The 15,598-nt window shown below is 35.4% G+C and overlaps 2 protein-coding genes across 6 annotated transcripts; both read right to left on the bottom strand.

Moving 5' to 3' along the window:
* Nucleotides 1-1,631: 1,631 nt before the first annotated feature.
* LOC147570778 (glutamate receptor 3.2-like) lies at nt 1,632-6,703 on the bottom strand. Of its 3 annotated transcripts, none has more exons than XM_086657326.1 (7): nt 6,309-6,703; nt 5,477-5,839; nt 3,959-5,301; nt 3,583-3,860; nt 3,400-3,431; nt 2,908-3,302; nt 1,632-2,300 (listed from the first exon to the last, which is right to left on the bottom strand). In XM_086657326.1, exons 2-7 carry the CDS (start codon nt 5,739-5,741, stop codon nt 1,803-1,805), a joined length of 2,811 nt encoding a protein of 936 aa, XP_086513452.1. In that variant the 5' UTR covers nt 5,742-5,839; nt 6,309-6,703; the 3' UTR covers nt 1,632-1,802. The 3 variants fall into 3 exon arrangements, with proteins under 3 accessions (XP_086513452.1, XP_086513454.1, XP_086513453.1); XM_086657328.1 differs by having other exon boundaries at nt 6,020-6,397; XM_086657327.1 differs by lacking the exon at nt 6,309-6,703 and adding an exon at nt 5,974-6,204.
* A 3,593-nt stretch (nt 6,704-10,296) lies between these two features.
* LPA3 (Low PSII Accumulation 3) lies at nt 10,297-15,573 on the bottom strand. Of its 3 annotated transcripts, XR_015231508.1 has the most exons (13): nt 14,862-15,535; nt 13,773-13,803; nt 13,405-13,497; nt 13,254-13,316; nt 12,770-12,881; nt 12,356-12,441; nt 12,139-12,197; nt 11,949-12,051; nt 11,819-11,879; nt 11,378-11,460; nt 11,215-11,295; nt 10,570-10,695; nt 10,297-10,440 (listed from the first exon to the last, which is right to left on the bottom strand). XR_015231508.1 is itself a non-coding variant. In XM_086657325.1 (12 exons), exons 1-12 carry the CDS (start codon nt 15,233-15,235, stop codon nt 10,636-10,638), a joined length of 1,206 nt encoding a protein of 401 aa, XP_086513451.1. In that variant the 5' UTR covers nt 15,236-15,573; the 3' UTR covers nt 10,297-10,635. The 3 variants fall into 3 exon arrangements, 1 of the variants encoding a protein (XP_086513451.1); XR_015231509.1 differs by having other exon boundaries at nt 10,297-10,746; nt 11,096-11,295; XM_086657325.1 differs by having other exon boundaries at nt 10,297-10,695; nt 14,862-15,573.
* Nucleotides 15,574-15,598: the final 25 nt, after the last annotated feature.

The raw sequence follows: 15,598 nt of genomic DNA, 5'->3' as shown, positions 1-15,598 counted from the left end.
TGAGATTACTAAACAATTTCTTCACACCCTCCCTGTTAGAGCGCCTCTTTATCTCTCCGTAAGACACTTGACTTCTCAGACAATTTTTCTTCTTTAATCTTGTAACCATTTAGATCAAACATAAAATAATAAAGATCACACAAACTTCAAGATCTTTGTAACCATTATTCTGTTTTAATCTTGTAACCCATTTGGTTACAAAGATCAAACAAACTTCAAGATCTTCGTTACCATTTTTCTTCTTTAATCTTGTAACCATTTGGTTACAAAGATCAAACATATAATAATAAAGATCAAACAAACTTCAAGATCTTTGTTCCCATTTTTCTTATAATTTCTAAGTATAGAATATTGAGTTGTTGTTCTCCCTTGTTCCAGATCTGTGAAGTCTTTGTTTACATCTTCTGGAATCACATACATGTTCTTGCTTTCACAGATCTGAAGTTAAATTTCTTAATATTTGGTTGAAGTGAAATTTCTTAATATTTTATATATTAATTTTTTTTTAAAAATTGACATATTTTATAGCATCACCCGAAGCCCGAACGACCCGATGCCCGGATAACCCGTCTCCATAACCGGGCTTGGGCGGGCTCTGATCATAGAAATATTTAAATTTGCCCGCCCGATTTACCCGAGTGCCCGAATGGTCAAGGAGCACAAGTACCCGACCCGCCCGCGCCCGAAACTTGACTACCCGCGGGTACCCATACCCGCCCGATTCCCACCCCTAGGTAGAGTATATAATAGATGATGATGAAATTTTTTTGTTTTAATATCTTTTTAAATCACAAAAACCCGAGCCCGTTGGAACCCGCTCGCGCAGCCGGCTCGGACGGGCTACGGGCTCTTATAGTTAGTGTTTGGTCCGGCCCGATCCGCCTCTCTGTCGCGGGCTCGACTTATCCGAGCCCGATCCGCCCGAGCCCGACTCATATTTGTCCGAGCCCGTCTGAACCCGCCCGATTCCCACCCCACTGATAGCTCAGTTGGTACTCCGAAACCCTAAATATCCCAAGTTCGAGTCTCGACGGAAATGAAGCCCATTGTTTATTAAATTTGAGTTATTAAAGGAATAAATAAAGTACTTAGATGGACTTTATGCCAATAGTTTAGTTGGACTTTAAACCCGTTTTTTTTTAGTTTATATTCAATTTTAAGCCTCAACTCAACCCCAATAGGTCTCTGTTTGATTAAGGGGCGGAAGCCCAAAACTTGAATTTTGGGCCTCCGTCCCTTAGGGTTGGAGTTGGCCCCAATGCTTTTGTAATGACTTCCTAGTCAGATTTCCAAAAAAGAAAGTTAAGTGGCCTTTGAATCATCAAAACCTATTTCATTTCACAATAGTGGGGGAAGTTTTATACACACTAAAATGGGTACTCACACTACTACAATTGTTATTTACAACTCTCAAACAAACTTCTTCTTCCCCAATAATAATGTGGGAACTTTTTTTGGGCAGGAAATCACACTTGGTGGTGCCTGGGTTGAATACAAATCATTATGTTAAAACATTTAATCAGTGGATTTATCTATCTCTTAACACTTTCTTCTTTACTAATCTGATTGAAATATGGTGCCTGGGTTGAATACAAATCATTATGTTAAAACATTTAATCAGTGGATTTATCTATCTCTTAACACTTTCTTCTTTACTAATCTGATTGAAATATGTGAACACTTGATTACACTGTATGTGAGCTTTTGTGTATAACTCAAGCTCATTCTTATATATATGAAAATGATTACAACAAATTACAAGATCAACAGCTTTGACATCCAAGTCGATAACCAAAAATTATTCAAACAGTAACACCATTGAAGTTGCTGTTTGGAGGCATATCCTTTTCAGATCTCTTCGATCCACACAATTCATCTTCATTACGATTAGCAAAAGAGGAGGATTTTCTCTTGGACTTGATCCTTGGTGTCTCTTCCTTATCATCAGCAAATGATAAGAAAGTATGTAGACGTTTAATACGTGAGGATGGGGTACTAGTACTAGCTTGGTTAGAAACATCTGGTGGTGGTGGTGGTTCAGATGGGTGATGTCGAATGAATTGGCGAATCATCGAAATAAAGTAAATTACAAGAGCTGAAAAACAGGCAATACCACATACGAGAAAGAGACCCCAGAAGCTCTTAAGCTGAAGTCTATCTGATTCAATCTCGGTGGTCTGAGAACTACAAGCACTCCTTGACAACCACTTGTCATGAATTCTTTGGAGATCACCATTCTCCGACAGTGTCAGTATCGCTGTTGACATGTCAACCGTCAATGGAGAGTCACGTGGAAACGCCTAGGAAAGAAAAAAATATAACTTGTCAGGGGAATAATCAAATCAGTATGTGCCGTCAACTATGTTACTCTGTTGGCAAGATATTTGCTTAGAACAATATGATTGAGAAAATACGACCACTAACCAACTACGTAGTGTTTGTCGGATTTAAGTTTTGACACGAGACTTGAATTGACTCGAGACAGAATTCGAAATATTTTTTAGTCTGCGAACTTCTAACTTGTCTAAATGGTGTAGTTGGCTGATCGTGGGTATATTAGAATCAGACAAAAAACAAGTCTAAAGACCATCACTGAATAACATTTGACCACTATTTTGCCTCTGACCGAGACAAGTCAGACTCAGGCTACTCAGACTCTAAGGTTCAGACAAGTCGAACTCGGGCAAGTCAGATTTAGACTCAAGCATGTCAGAATCAGACAATAAGAAAAAACAAACACCGACAAGTGAAATAGCGTGGTCTGAATTGTATGGGTTGAACTCCTTCAGAACAGAGAAAAATTTAGCAAACCATTAACATTGTCAAGTGGACATATAAAGTAAAAACTTGTAGGCATTCACGACGATGAGAGAGAAGAAAAGGTGTAACTGTTAACTGGATACTTACAAATCCCCAGCCACTCTTGGTAAATTCTTGGCCGATGACAGAATAAGTGCATTGGTTAGAGAGGAAGACCTCAATGTATGGCCGTTCATCAACCACGGCAGCAACAGTTCCATTCTCAAGAGCTTCTGCATATTCCTCTGGGCTGCCAAGAGCGACGAGTCTTGATTTAGGAATGTTGAGTTCTTCAATCATGTAGTTTTCAGCAAACGATCCTACTTGATATCCTACAGGATAGGTGCTTGTTTGTAAACTTTCAATTCCTTTGATGGAAGAAGATAGTTGTTGCACTGTGAGAATCGAAGTTAGACTAGCTGTATAGCTTGAATTGATTATTAGAACCACAAAAAGCCATATGATCAGAACCATTCGACCAAGTGTGCTCACTGTGTTCTCCCCTGCAAAAATCCAAACGAGGGAGAAAGCTAGTTCAATAAAAAAAAAGTTTATCTCCAGTTACGATTAGTCGATAAGTATCGGTGTTATTTCACTTACTGTGTGCGAAAAACAAAGTCGAGAAACTGAACCTGCAAAACAAAATGGAGAACATGTCAGACTTGTAATCCCCGCAGATATCCTTCAGAATCTAGACCCTACTCTAGTGGTTCGTTCTTCCTGAGATGCTAGGAGTATTTTACTTTTTATGTGAAAAAGTCAAAGGATCTCGACAATACTAACCACAACGTCGTAACGATTTGCTGTTTAGGTGGTCCACGAAATTCGTCATTCATCCTATGCTCCAAGATCCACACAACTGCTCCCACGATAAGGAAAAAAGCCGCTGTGACAGCCCACATAATTGGAGTAAATGGTCGCAGGAAAGCCCAAGCATTCGAGTTTGACCTCTTAACTGGGGCCACTACAACTAGTCCCGACTCAATATACGGCTGAGTAAAATCAACGATCTTCGTTCTATTCGTTACGATTGCAATATCACCTACGACAGCATCAAAAACCTATAGAGAGCAAACCCACAACATCAGTAAAACCCCAATTCTTATCCATAAAAATCTTCATATTCCATGAAACAAAAATATATGATGATAATACTCACATCTGCTGTTATCAGATTCACAAGCTCAGAGTAGCTTGGGTTCTTACGACCGTCTCCGTAAGGGATGAACGTATACGGAAGGGCATAAGGAAGTAAGTTCACTGCAGCCAGAAAGACATCTATACAGTAACCTTTCACCATATCAGTGCCTGGTACAGGAGATACAAATTCTCGGTAACTAACCCGGTTGGGAACCCCAATTCTCAATTGCTTTCCGTTGTTTGGGAAAACCCATCCCCGAGGTTTTGTTGCTGTTTCACCAGGCCAAATTACACTATGTAGTTGTTGGTTTGAAGATGAACGATTAGGCGGCTTTGTGTAGAGAGTCTCGGGAGGCACAACAGAGAGACCAGAGTAGTTAGACCAATATCCAATACGCCGATAACCAGTGCCAACAACATTAATAACATCATATGCAGGACGAACGAGAGACCTATCTGGATTAAACCGAAGTGGACCTGTTAGACCTGTCATATTAGTTTGTAATATATTGTTAAGCAACTGCTGTCCTCCGTCAAAAACACTCATTGCTTCAAGGTGCAAAGCCCCTCCTTCAAATGCACTTAACTTTGAATCATTCGAGAATGAAATTTTACCCCCTTGATTCAAGAACCGATCAACAGCGTACGCTAACATCCATACAGTGTCATAAGCGTATAAACCATTTATATTCAATCCAATGGATCCACCACTAAGTTGATTCCATCTAGACACAAAAAGTCTTTTTTCTTTTGAGTCTGGAGTGTGTGGCTTTAGTGTGAGAGCTCCTTGAATTGAATTTGTAGTCTGCAGAGGAAGAGGCGATTCGGAATCCAAGACCCTAGTGAGCCAACTGGTCGTTATCCACACATACCCATTCTCCATCATCTGAAGTTTTTTAGCAACATCAAAAACCAATAGACCGGATGTTGCATAAGTATGTAAAACGATTACTCGTGATTCCATTAAAGCCAGCTTAATCAACACATCTGTAATTTGGTCTCTGGTTTCTCCAGGTTCAGGGGGAAGCGCTGCTTTGTAAGAAATTCTTGCACGTCTTTCTGCAAGTTTATCGCCTAATGCAGAGACACCATTTCTTCCTTGGTCATCATCAGTGTATACCACAATTACTTCTCTCCAACCATAATGAGAAATCATATCAGAAATTGCAGTCATTTGGTAAAGATCATTTGGTGCTGTCTGGATAAAAAATGGGTACTGTAAGGCAGACAGAGTGGGATCCGATGCAGTGAAAGACAACAAAGGAACTTGGAGTTCATTAGCTAGATGCGAGATTACATGAGCCATTCCAGAGTCTTGTGGGCCGATTATTGCAACGGTATCTGTCTCCATATACTGTAAAGCTGTGCAGGTAATCAATATAACTACGGTTACAACTCAACGAAGAAAAATATGTATCAGCGAAAATAATTGGACTAACTAGGGGATTGGAATATGCAAATTTCTTGCTTCGAAGGAAACACTTGTTATCAACCCAAAAACAAAAGGAGCAACCAACATAAGCTGAAATTAGATTACCTCCAATAATGCCAAGAAACCCACTGTAATTTGAGTCATGGATATTAAGAACCAATGTGCTTCCAGCAAGAACATTGGGGTTTGAATTCACATCTTTAACAGCTGCTTCCATGGCAATTTTTGAATTTTTTCCACTAATGGTACTCAAAGTGAAAATAGCTCCAACATTCACAAAAGCAGGTCTTGAAACCCCATTTGTGAACACCACAAATTGAACAAGTACTACTAGCAACAAAACCCAAATAATCTTCATGGTACTACCCATTAATAGAAATGGATATGCTAATTTTTCACCCACATACTAAGATGATTAAGGAGTGAGAAACAAACAACCAAAACCCAAACACCAAGTGGATTCAAATGCTGAAATCAAAGAAAAGCAAAACTATAATAAGCACCAATAAAGGAATTCAATTTGGAAAAACACAAAACTTATACACAAACTAAAAACCCCAATAAGGGTAAACAAGATTTTGAGAGGCAATATGGGAACTCACTGAGGTGAAGAGACAGAAAGTAAAAGGGAAAGAAGAAGCAAATTACTCTTCAAAAAGATGAGATATGCTTCAAAAGAAGTAAAATCTAGGAAGAATCAGAGGTAGTAGTACAGTGAGCCACACATTCTCAAAGTTTATATGTAGAAGGAAAAGTTGAAGATTGAGACAAAAAGAACACAACCCACCACCACCACAACCCACCACCACCAGAGAAGGAAACAAAAGAAGATTGAGGAAGTTCACATGAAGGAAGGAGAAATATATCCACCACTTGAAACACACTCACTTTTCATATGAAAAAAAGAAATAAATAAAATATTGAGAGAATCCAATACCATTTCCAAATCCAAAATCAAGACCAAATAGCAACTGCTTGAAATCTTCTTCCAGCTTGTGTTTCTACCTTCCAACAGCCAATAAGCATAGATTTTCTCTACAAGTCATAATAATAAGCATCAATCTTTCAACTTTTTTAAAGATCATGTCTTCTTAGGGGGTATTTCTTTCTTTCTTTTTTTCTTTTTTTGGGGTTGGATGCTTCCACCTAATATGCTTATTCTTACACTTTAATTACACAAGTTGTGACAATAGCACCTTGTGAGTCACCTCCCAAACATATATTTTGCTAAAACAGAGATGTCAAAACAGTATTATTATTTAAAAAAAAAAAAGTAGTAAAATCCAATATTAGGTGTTGGAGATTATGGAATATATGATAAATGTTTGTATTGAGTTTGTAGATATGAAACTATTCTTTTACATCTCTTTGTCTCAATATAGTATTTTTTTTTCCGACCCACTTGTTTTAAATAAAGTAAGGCAAGTGACACTGTGACAGCACAAAACACTTTTTTCCATAATTTATATTGTTTATTTTATTTTTTTCTAATGTCATTCACTAATTACTTCTTTTTCTCAATAATTAGTACTTTCGATAAAAGATGTTAGGGCCGTACAAGGATAGCAACTCATCCACTAAATGTTTTTTTTGAAAAATGGATTACAATCTACGTTAGTCGTTATAAGGCCTTAGTACATCACGAAGATGTGATGAACACGATAATCGCTTAAGTTAAACTTATAATGAAAGAAGCATAAAGCCCGACAACATGAAAGAGGCTTAAAGCCTAACATATTTGTTACATTAATTATATCTTTAATAATCCAAGTTCAATAACCATAGATTCCACTTCTCGTAGAAATCGAACTTAGGACTTTCAAACTTTTAGAGTTTATGTCAACTCTTTGAACCACTTGGACAACCAAGTGTTGACCACTAAATATTGTGCTCTTAAGTTATTAAGAGGCATAGGAACAACTTTTCATCATTACAACTGGCGCTCAAGCGTTCCTCGTTAGGGCATTTCTTTTGTGTTGCTGTAAGAGTCTTTATGACACACAGGCAACATCAACTTTGATTGAATATCTTAAAGAAATTAGACAAAATTTAGTTAAAATTCATTATGGGAAGTCAAGATATTTTAAGAAGAAAACAATGAACGAAATATAAGAAGCAAAGAACAAATTGTGCCCGTAACACATTTCATCATTCAACTATTTTTGTAACGATATTAAGAAATTCTTCCTCATATTTTAAAGGTATATTATATATATAGAATAATTGTGTTAGTTTGATACCTCTGATCGTCATTGGAACTCAATTGCTATAAATTAGTCATTCCTTGATTTATTAGTACATCATCTCATATTTATCTTAAATTTATTAAAAAGACGAGTCCATGGGTATATAGACCAAGATTAATTTGATAATAGGTCTATAGACCATTCTTCTTAGATTATGGATTTTTGGTCCTTTTACAAGAAGGGTATAAAGTATGGCTAATTTATTGGGTAATACCAAATGTATCCCAAATCAAAAAACCCCGGGTTTTTTGAATTTACGAGGGTTTTAGGAAACTTTCCCAAAACCCGTGGGCGTGATTTGTGGGGGATCTTTATTCAGCCGAAACAGATTGGATACCAATCTTCATAAAGACACTTTCTCTCTCTAAACCTACTTCATTTGGGATTTCAATCGGTTTAATGTACCTTGATTTTAGGATAAATTTAGGAAAAAACGGTTAGATTCTCACGAAAATTTCTCTCTCTTCTATAATCTGTTTAGAAACAAAATCTAAACTTTCCCAAATCAATTTTCTCTCTCTTCTTTACAGATTTAATATGGAGATTTATTAGCCAAAAATATGGAGATTTATTAGAAAAAAAAAAAGATAGAAACAAATCATAATTTCTCTCTCCTCTAAACAGATTTGGAAATCAAATTTTCTCTTTCCTATTATCTGAAACAATCTAGGATCAATTTAGCGTGATTTGGGGGTTAATATACAAAACATATATATCACTTTCTCTCACTTAACTTTCAGTTTTGAAAATAGTATATTTTTCTGGGAACATTAAAGCAGCATTTGTTTTCGTTTTTACTCATACATAAATACAAATCGAATACAAATTATGAAACAAATACGTAAATTATGTATTATTTATGACGAATAAACCATCATTAGTCAAGTATACAACGTAATTTATCAAATGTATTTGGGTCTTGTTCGGTAAATTACACATACTTTCTATTACATAACACATAATTTCTTTTACATCACACATCGTTTACATTCTGTTACCAAAAAATCGTTTACACTATATTGTCGAAGAGCATATGTAGTCTTGAGCAGGACAAACAACATTTACACTATATTGTCGAAGAGCATATCCAAATGATTTTGCACCACCAGGAAACAAATGACCAACTTCAGTAGCAAATTCCATAAGTAACAACAAAACTGCAAAAAGAAAACATATACATTTGTTAACAAAACAAACAATTTACTAGAAACGACATGTATAATGGAATAAATTATGCATACTGTTTGTTAAACTTCATAATGTGTTAGAAGACAAACATAACGTTAGTTCGAATCACAAGGACACTGTTATGTGAAAAAATATGTATAATGTGCAATAAATTACATATAATTTTTGGAACATTTATTGTACTATAAACGGCAACTGTTTTGTGAAAAAAATACGAGTAAAGTACATGTACTTTATATCCAGAGAAAACAATGAATCTGAATATACCGCAAATCTGAGTCCGTCAGTGAAGATGAATCTGATCTGAAAAAAACTTCAGTAATGATTAAACGAAAATCTAAAGATACATACCACGGAAATTGGAAGATATAGAACATACCTAGATTGAATAAAACATTAAATATGATATAAAGATCAAAGATTTCATTATTGATATTAAAATTTTAGAGAGAGAGAGAGAAGTTTAGACTTCCATTTCAGATCTATCAAAGATGGAAATATATATTATGAGAAAGATCTACAATTGAATCGTTTTTTCAGAAATAATACATAACAATTTGATACAGTTTAAAAAATTAATTATTAGATCTTAAAAATGAATCTAAAAACAAAACAGTAATATCAAATACATGAAAACAAAAACGAAATCTTACAAATGAATGTTCTCATTATGATTTTAGCAAAAATAATTACCTTCAAGAATTGATCTTCGATAAGTTTAATGGAGATGAATGTAGAGTTCTGATGTTAATAGTGGTTAAACAACTAGGTTAATGTTCTTGAAAATGAGATATACTATATTACGGTCACATATTAGATTTGTTAATATTTCTTTCATTATAATTCTGATTGGAGAGAGAAAGATATAGACAATTAAGGAAATGATATATACATGATTATTTTGGCAAAAACGGTTACAAAATATATGGAAAGGTTATAATAGGTATTAATAAGGATTAAATATTATAGAGATTTGATATTTCTCTCGAGATGAATACAAATGGACTAGATCTCTTTTATGATGATTAATTTGGTTTTTAAATCCTTTTTAGGATTATAGAGGATTAAATCTCCTATTAGGACCCTATTTTTGGCCTATAGACTCAAAAATTTATAGACTATAATATATATTTTAGTTATTGATTGATGTCCCTTAGTGCATTTCATAAAAGAAGATTTAAAGTCAAAAGAGTTAAATAAGGGTGAAATTGGAGGAAGATGGGAGGAAGGTTCCCGTTTAAATTAGAAAGAGACGCTCGACCAAACAAAGGACCGGACTGGAAACCCTATAATATCCTGACAATCTTGTCCTTTTCTTTTCTTTTTTTTCTTTCAAAAACGCCTTCAAAAATCTATTCATCCTTATCTTATATATGTTTTCAATCTTTAATATTCAGCCTTCGATTTTCTTTTCTTTTTTACTACAAAGTTTCTTTAATTGTTACAAAAATATTGAGTTTGCAATGATAATCGTAATTCTTAAATAGATACTTTCGAGAAATTTCCATTTGATTACCATAATGTATTTATTTATAACTTGAGCTCAACCAAATAAACCACTAAAAAGGACAAGTTTACAAACACATACAATAACCCGCACGAGAACGCAAACAAGTCTAATAAGTCATCTGAATCAAAAAGATAAAATAGTAACAACATATAGGCAGTGAAGTATAAGACTATAAGAGTAGAACATTTGAAGGAAATGTAAGGACTCCTTTTGTGGCATTTGCTCCGATTTGTAATCTCTGAGCTCATCGAATCTCTCATGTGATTGTTATGCTCAGAAGAGTCTCTCTCAATCTGCAACTCTTTATCATTTCGTTCGAGTTAATTACGCCACCCTGAAGATAACTCTAACTCCTCATCTTCTTCCCACCAAGTAGCCGTCTACATTCAGGTTCATTTCATAGTCAGAATAAGTTTGAGTTATGTCTGAAACTATATTCTGTTAAGTTTGTGGCCATCCAACTCAAAACCAATTGGCAATGGGTGGAGAGGACCTATTCTTTATATTCTTGGTTGCTAATTACCCATTCTCCCATGTGGGACTATTCTCACACGCCCCCTCACGTGTGGCGTTCTTTTGAGCCTAACACGTGTATTTTTTTCTTTACGGGTGACGTGGAGCACGTGTGGCTTTTAAGCCTATCACGTGTGGGCCTAGCTCTGATACCATGTTAAGTTTGTGGCCATCCAACTCAAAACCAATTGGCAATGGGTGGAGAGGACCTATTCTTTATATTCTTGGTTGCTAATTACCCATTCTCCCATGTGGGACTATTCTCACATATTCAACTAGGTATTCATAAGAATTGAAAAAAAAAATCAAAACTAGGAAATTGGGTAGACAAGTAAGTATAAAACAAATGGTATTAACTAGGAGACGGTTGACGAGCAAGTATAAACCTTATAGCCTCTTCGCAAAAACTCCAAGGAGCTTCCTTGTTCCTCTTGTAGCCCAAGAACCCTCAAAAGTTCTTCCTTGGTCTACAGAATAAGAGGGAATAATTAGATTTTATGCATAGAATTCAATGTCCTAATTGTCATTTGATGGTATAAGTATACTTACTTCACCCAGCGTGAAGCGGGTGGCACTTTCGGCTACACAAACGTACGCACCATCGGCTTGTTTGAGCATTACCTGCCAAGGGCCTGCATTCAGCATCACATACAGAATGAACTAAATCACTGCTAAAAATGGGCCCATTCAAACTTATTAGACAATTTAATTTAAATTGAAAGGTTCTTGGCCGAATATTTCAATCTTCATTTTCTACAGCAGTTCACAAGACAAAATAAAATTCATTGTCGATAGATAGAGATATCAAGTTCTTTTAAGGAACATCATAACAATATCTTAAAAGAGTCAGTTGACGAACATATATTCTCAGTCATACAGACAAGACACAAGGTTCCGTACATATTCAAAGATAAGCATATATACGATCAAAAGAGACATTACAAGCTAAAGAAGGCTACTCTGAAAATTTCAATCAGAGGCATATCTTACCAGGGTATTGGCGGAAGAGCGCTCCGGTGTAATTTATTATGTAAGGTGCGACAGCAACTGTCTTCAGGATCAAGATCAAAGGAATTACTAAATAAATGGATGTCAAAAGAGTTAGAAATGTAATAAATACCTTTGAATAATCTCTAAGCCGAATATAGAACACAGGGACAAACTGGGAGAGAAATCGATAATGCAAATCTTTGGTGGGAAACCCAAAAAGCCCCAAGTCGGCACTGCAAAGATATGATAGTGTAAACAAACAAAGTAATACAATATTGGAGTGTTAACTCGATAAATGGATAGGATTCAGCTAATCATACCGCAATGTGTCAAGTTCCAGATTGAAAAGAAGAACCGGGGTTGATTTAGCAAAGGTTTCCTACATTTGAAGGTTTAAAAGTTAAACAGACAAAAATGAAGCATTGAACATCGATAACTTAATACTAAACATGGTTCACGCCTATCAAATGTGAAATGATAATGTTAGTTCATCTGCACAGTGAATAAAAACAAGGGAGTCTGTTACAGAGACCATACCACGTATTTCTCTATAGTTGCAAGTTCCCGAGTGCTGCAATTAATAAAGATAAATAATGACGGAGGCTCCTTGGAATCCCAACGACCTGCAACGAAAAGTGACGCCAAAAGAATTTTGAAAGAAGCTAAAACAGTTTCAAAAGCAGAATACTTCAGAAAATGTGGTCAAATAGCAAATAGGTTGCTCACATGATGCCCTCCCATTAAACGAGAATTAATGTTAGGCCAAAAACTAAGATGCTATATCGGACAAGGTTCATCCACGGTCAATGTTTATATGACTTAACTAAAGTATCAGTTTGACACTCGGTTGAGGCTGCAGTTAAGGTTTAGTGATCTCAAATACGAAAAAGTAACGTGACTTTGGTAGGAAACAAAAGAAGTTAGATCATCAGAATATGCAGCTGTACCAACCTTCATTCTCTTCTTCAAAATCAAAATCCAGTGTGCTTCTTATAGATCTGAAGAAGGTAGAAACGGGATCGCTGGGAACATCATCTAGGGATCCAATTGTGATATTGTCAATCTGGAAGAAACAAGAACATCTGTTTAGAATTTTATCAAATGAACTCTTGATAGTAATTCATGTTTGAATTTAAATCTCTGAAGTCTTCTATTCCCAAACAGATGGTCGCGATTAACACAACACCTCGTTCTTGAAATTTACAGATCTGATGAAAGCATTGAAAATTGCATTCTGGAAATGTGTATAGTTCTCATTTATAAACTATAAACAATATTATCATACTCCTGAAAAAATTTGAGTTTTTTTTCTTTTTTACTTGGATACGATAAAGTGGGTAAACTTTACCTCTTGCTTATTAAGCATAAAACATAATTCACAAACTCAATTCTTTAGTGTCTAAAAACCTCTAGTGATTGATAATAGACTTCATACCGTATCAAGAGCTGTTTTGTACATCTGGGAAGCCCTGTTCTTTTCTGGCTTGTCCGGAAACACCTAAACTCTGATAATTTCTTAGAAACACTCTTCTGTTCAGCAAAGAATATATAAATACGTAAATGAAACAGAAAGAGTATGATCTTACAATGCAGGACCTTGTTCCTTTCTTCTCTTGAAGCTTTCTAACAACAGCTAAGACCAGCTGAACATTGGCATTGATGTAGTCATCTGAAGATCCCTTCGGGTATTTAGGAATTTAACAAAATAATAATTTGTTTAATATTCTTTATTGGAAAACAAAACAAAAAAAAAATTAGCAATGAATTCTACACAAGAGCTTCTTCACATTTTGAGAAACTGCTTACAGTCTCTTCTCTTTATGAGTAATAACATTCATGGGGGGTAAAGTAAACCAGACCAGATAGAGGGTTAGTACAAAGAGCTGAAACATCTACAGCATAGTAAGTCTAATGATTGATGCTAATCAAAATCGGATAATGAAGACAAAAATACCTTGTAAGATGAAATGTCGCTTGGCAAGGGCCTGAAGTTGAAAAAGAAAATAATCAAAATAAGTAAACAGATGAAGTTGTGAAAAGGACTGACACATGTATCACGAATTCCAACAATAAAAACACATAAATTTCAGGTTCCATGTTGTTAAACATGAAAAAAATAACTGAAAGAGCGCGAGGATTATGCTCTAGATATAAATGGACAAGTTTGAAAGGAACTCTTCAAAACTCCAGCAGGCAACTGTTAGAGCATCTCCAATGAGACACTCAACAAAAACTTAATTGTTGAAGTGTCAAGTAAGAGCATCTCCAATGCAAAACCCAGAAATTTTTTCCATTAATCCTATCTGTTAAGTTCTAATTGAGATTCTCATTCCTAGGTGGCGAAAATAGAGACCCTCAATTCCTTTGTGCCTCCAATGCAAAATTATAAACCTGTTAGGTTTACTTACATGGCATGGTCATTTTTGTAAATTAGTTAGTTTGAAAATATCTTAGGACTGGACTTGTATCGTTTCAAATTCACCTATTGATGAGTTGGACAATTAGAGATATCTTAAGAGGAAACTCTAGAAATAGAGTGTCATCTTGGGATATCTCTATTTAACTACCTCCACATCATAATAGAGATCCAACTTGAGTGTCATCTTGGCACTCAAAGATGGAATGTTGCATTGGAGATGCTATGAAGATTCTCTTCAATTCAGATTCTCTTCAATTGAGATCTCTAGGATAACTCTGACTGACTAATACACATGCGGCTCTTAAATTCAATAAGAAAAAAATAGTTAAAAGTTTTTTTTATTGGTTTGAATTTTAGATTGACACATAAACTCAAGAAGAGAGTATAAATGTTTGCTTCTACATCATCAAGGAGTGTCTAATTTTAGAGTTAACAAAAACTCTAAAAATGTCAAGTGACCCTCTAAGTTTAAGGGTTTGAGTGTTCAATTGGAGATGTTTTTAGAAACTTACCCACATATAACATAATAGATTAATCAGTCTGTACTCTATTTTAAAAAAAAAAGAAAAACTAGTACTATAAAAGGTATAGAGAGAGAGAGAGAGAGAGAGAGGGAGTCTTAACGGGAAGTCAATTTCAAGACGAGTTATGCCATGTTGAAGAGCGTAAATGAGAGAATCAGTAGCGTCGTTGGCAAGAACTTGATAGGATTTGGGTTTGTAAACTGGTACACCTGCTGCTGCTGCTGCTGCTTTTGGATCACTAGTAGCTTCTGTGCTGCTGCTACTGCTACTGCTACTGCTACTGCTACTGCTGGTGGTACAACGTAGTTTGGGAAATTGAGATGAAGAGAGAAGGAGTGGGGAATTATATGATGATGAATGAAGAGGAGGAGGAGAGAGAAGAATTGTGGATTTTTTACTCCTTCTAGGAGTTGGAAATGAACAAGACAGGAAGAACAACTGTGAATATGAAAAAGACAAGGAGGAAATTGTCATCCCTCTCTGATATAATAGTATATGTATTCTTCTTCCTTTTTCTGATGATGAACACTAGAAGTAGAGAGTAGAGTCTAGAGAGAAGAAAGAGACTACTAGTAGTGTCTCTGTGTGTCTTGGTGAATGATAAACAAGAAGAGAGTTGAATGAAGAAGACTGACTATCCACCACCACTCGTCTATTTTGAGATGTCATGGACCTCCTAATTGACCTAATCTCTTCAAATAAGATTTTTAAAGAAGAAAAAACAAACATTCTAAAATTATCTTAGGTAAAGTGTTAAAAGGAGTCAGTACAATATTGATGTTTCTTTCCTCCTCATTATCTATCTCTTCAGCAAGTAGAGAAAATTTGACTAGACTA

This window comes from Eschscholzia californica, unplaced genomic scaffold, assembly GCF_041429995.1.
Source record: "Eschscholzia californica isolate CP2 unplaced genomic scaffold, dmEscCali1.0.p SCAF_1, whole genome shotgun sequence".
In the NCBI taxonomy this organism is placed as follows: domain Eukaryota; kingdom Viridiplantae; phylum Streptophyta; class Magnoliopsida; order Ranunculales; family Papaveraceae; genus Eschscholzia; species Eschscholzia californica.
Note: the sequence above shows the minus strand (reverse complement) of the source record. Positions and strands in the feature narration are given on the sequence as shown.

Excerpts from the sequence above, each read along its gene's own strand:
- LOC147570778 (XM_086657326.1), bottom strand. The coding sequence starts at position 5,741 with ATGGGTAGTACCATGAAGATTATTTGGGTTTTGTTGCTAGTAGTACTT. Across the intron at positions 3,432-3,582 it reads CAAATCGTTACGACGTTGTG|GTTCAGTTTCTCGACTTTGT; the intron begins GTTAGTATTGTC and ends TTTGTTTTGCAG. Across the intron at positions 2,301-2,907 it reads CCAAGAGTGGCTGGGGATTT|GCGTTTCCACGTGACTCTCC; the intron begins GTAAGTATCCAG and ends TTTCTTTCCTAG.
- LPA3 (XM_086657325.1), bottom strand. The coding sequence starts at position 15,235 with ATGACAATTTCCTCCTTGTCTTTTTCATATTCACAGTTGTTCTTCCTG. Across the intron at positions 13,498-13,772 it reads GCGACATTTCATCTTACAAG|GGATCTTCAGATGACTACAT; the intron begins GTATTTTTGTCT and ends AAATACCCGAAG. Across the intron at positions 12,882-13,253 it reads ACAAAACAGCTCTTGATACG|ATTGACAATATCACAATTGG; the intron begins GTATGAAGTCTA and ends TGTTTCTTCCAG.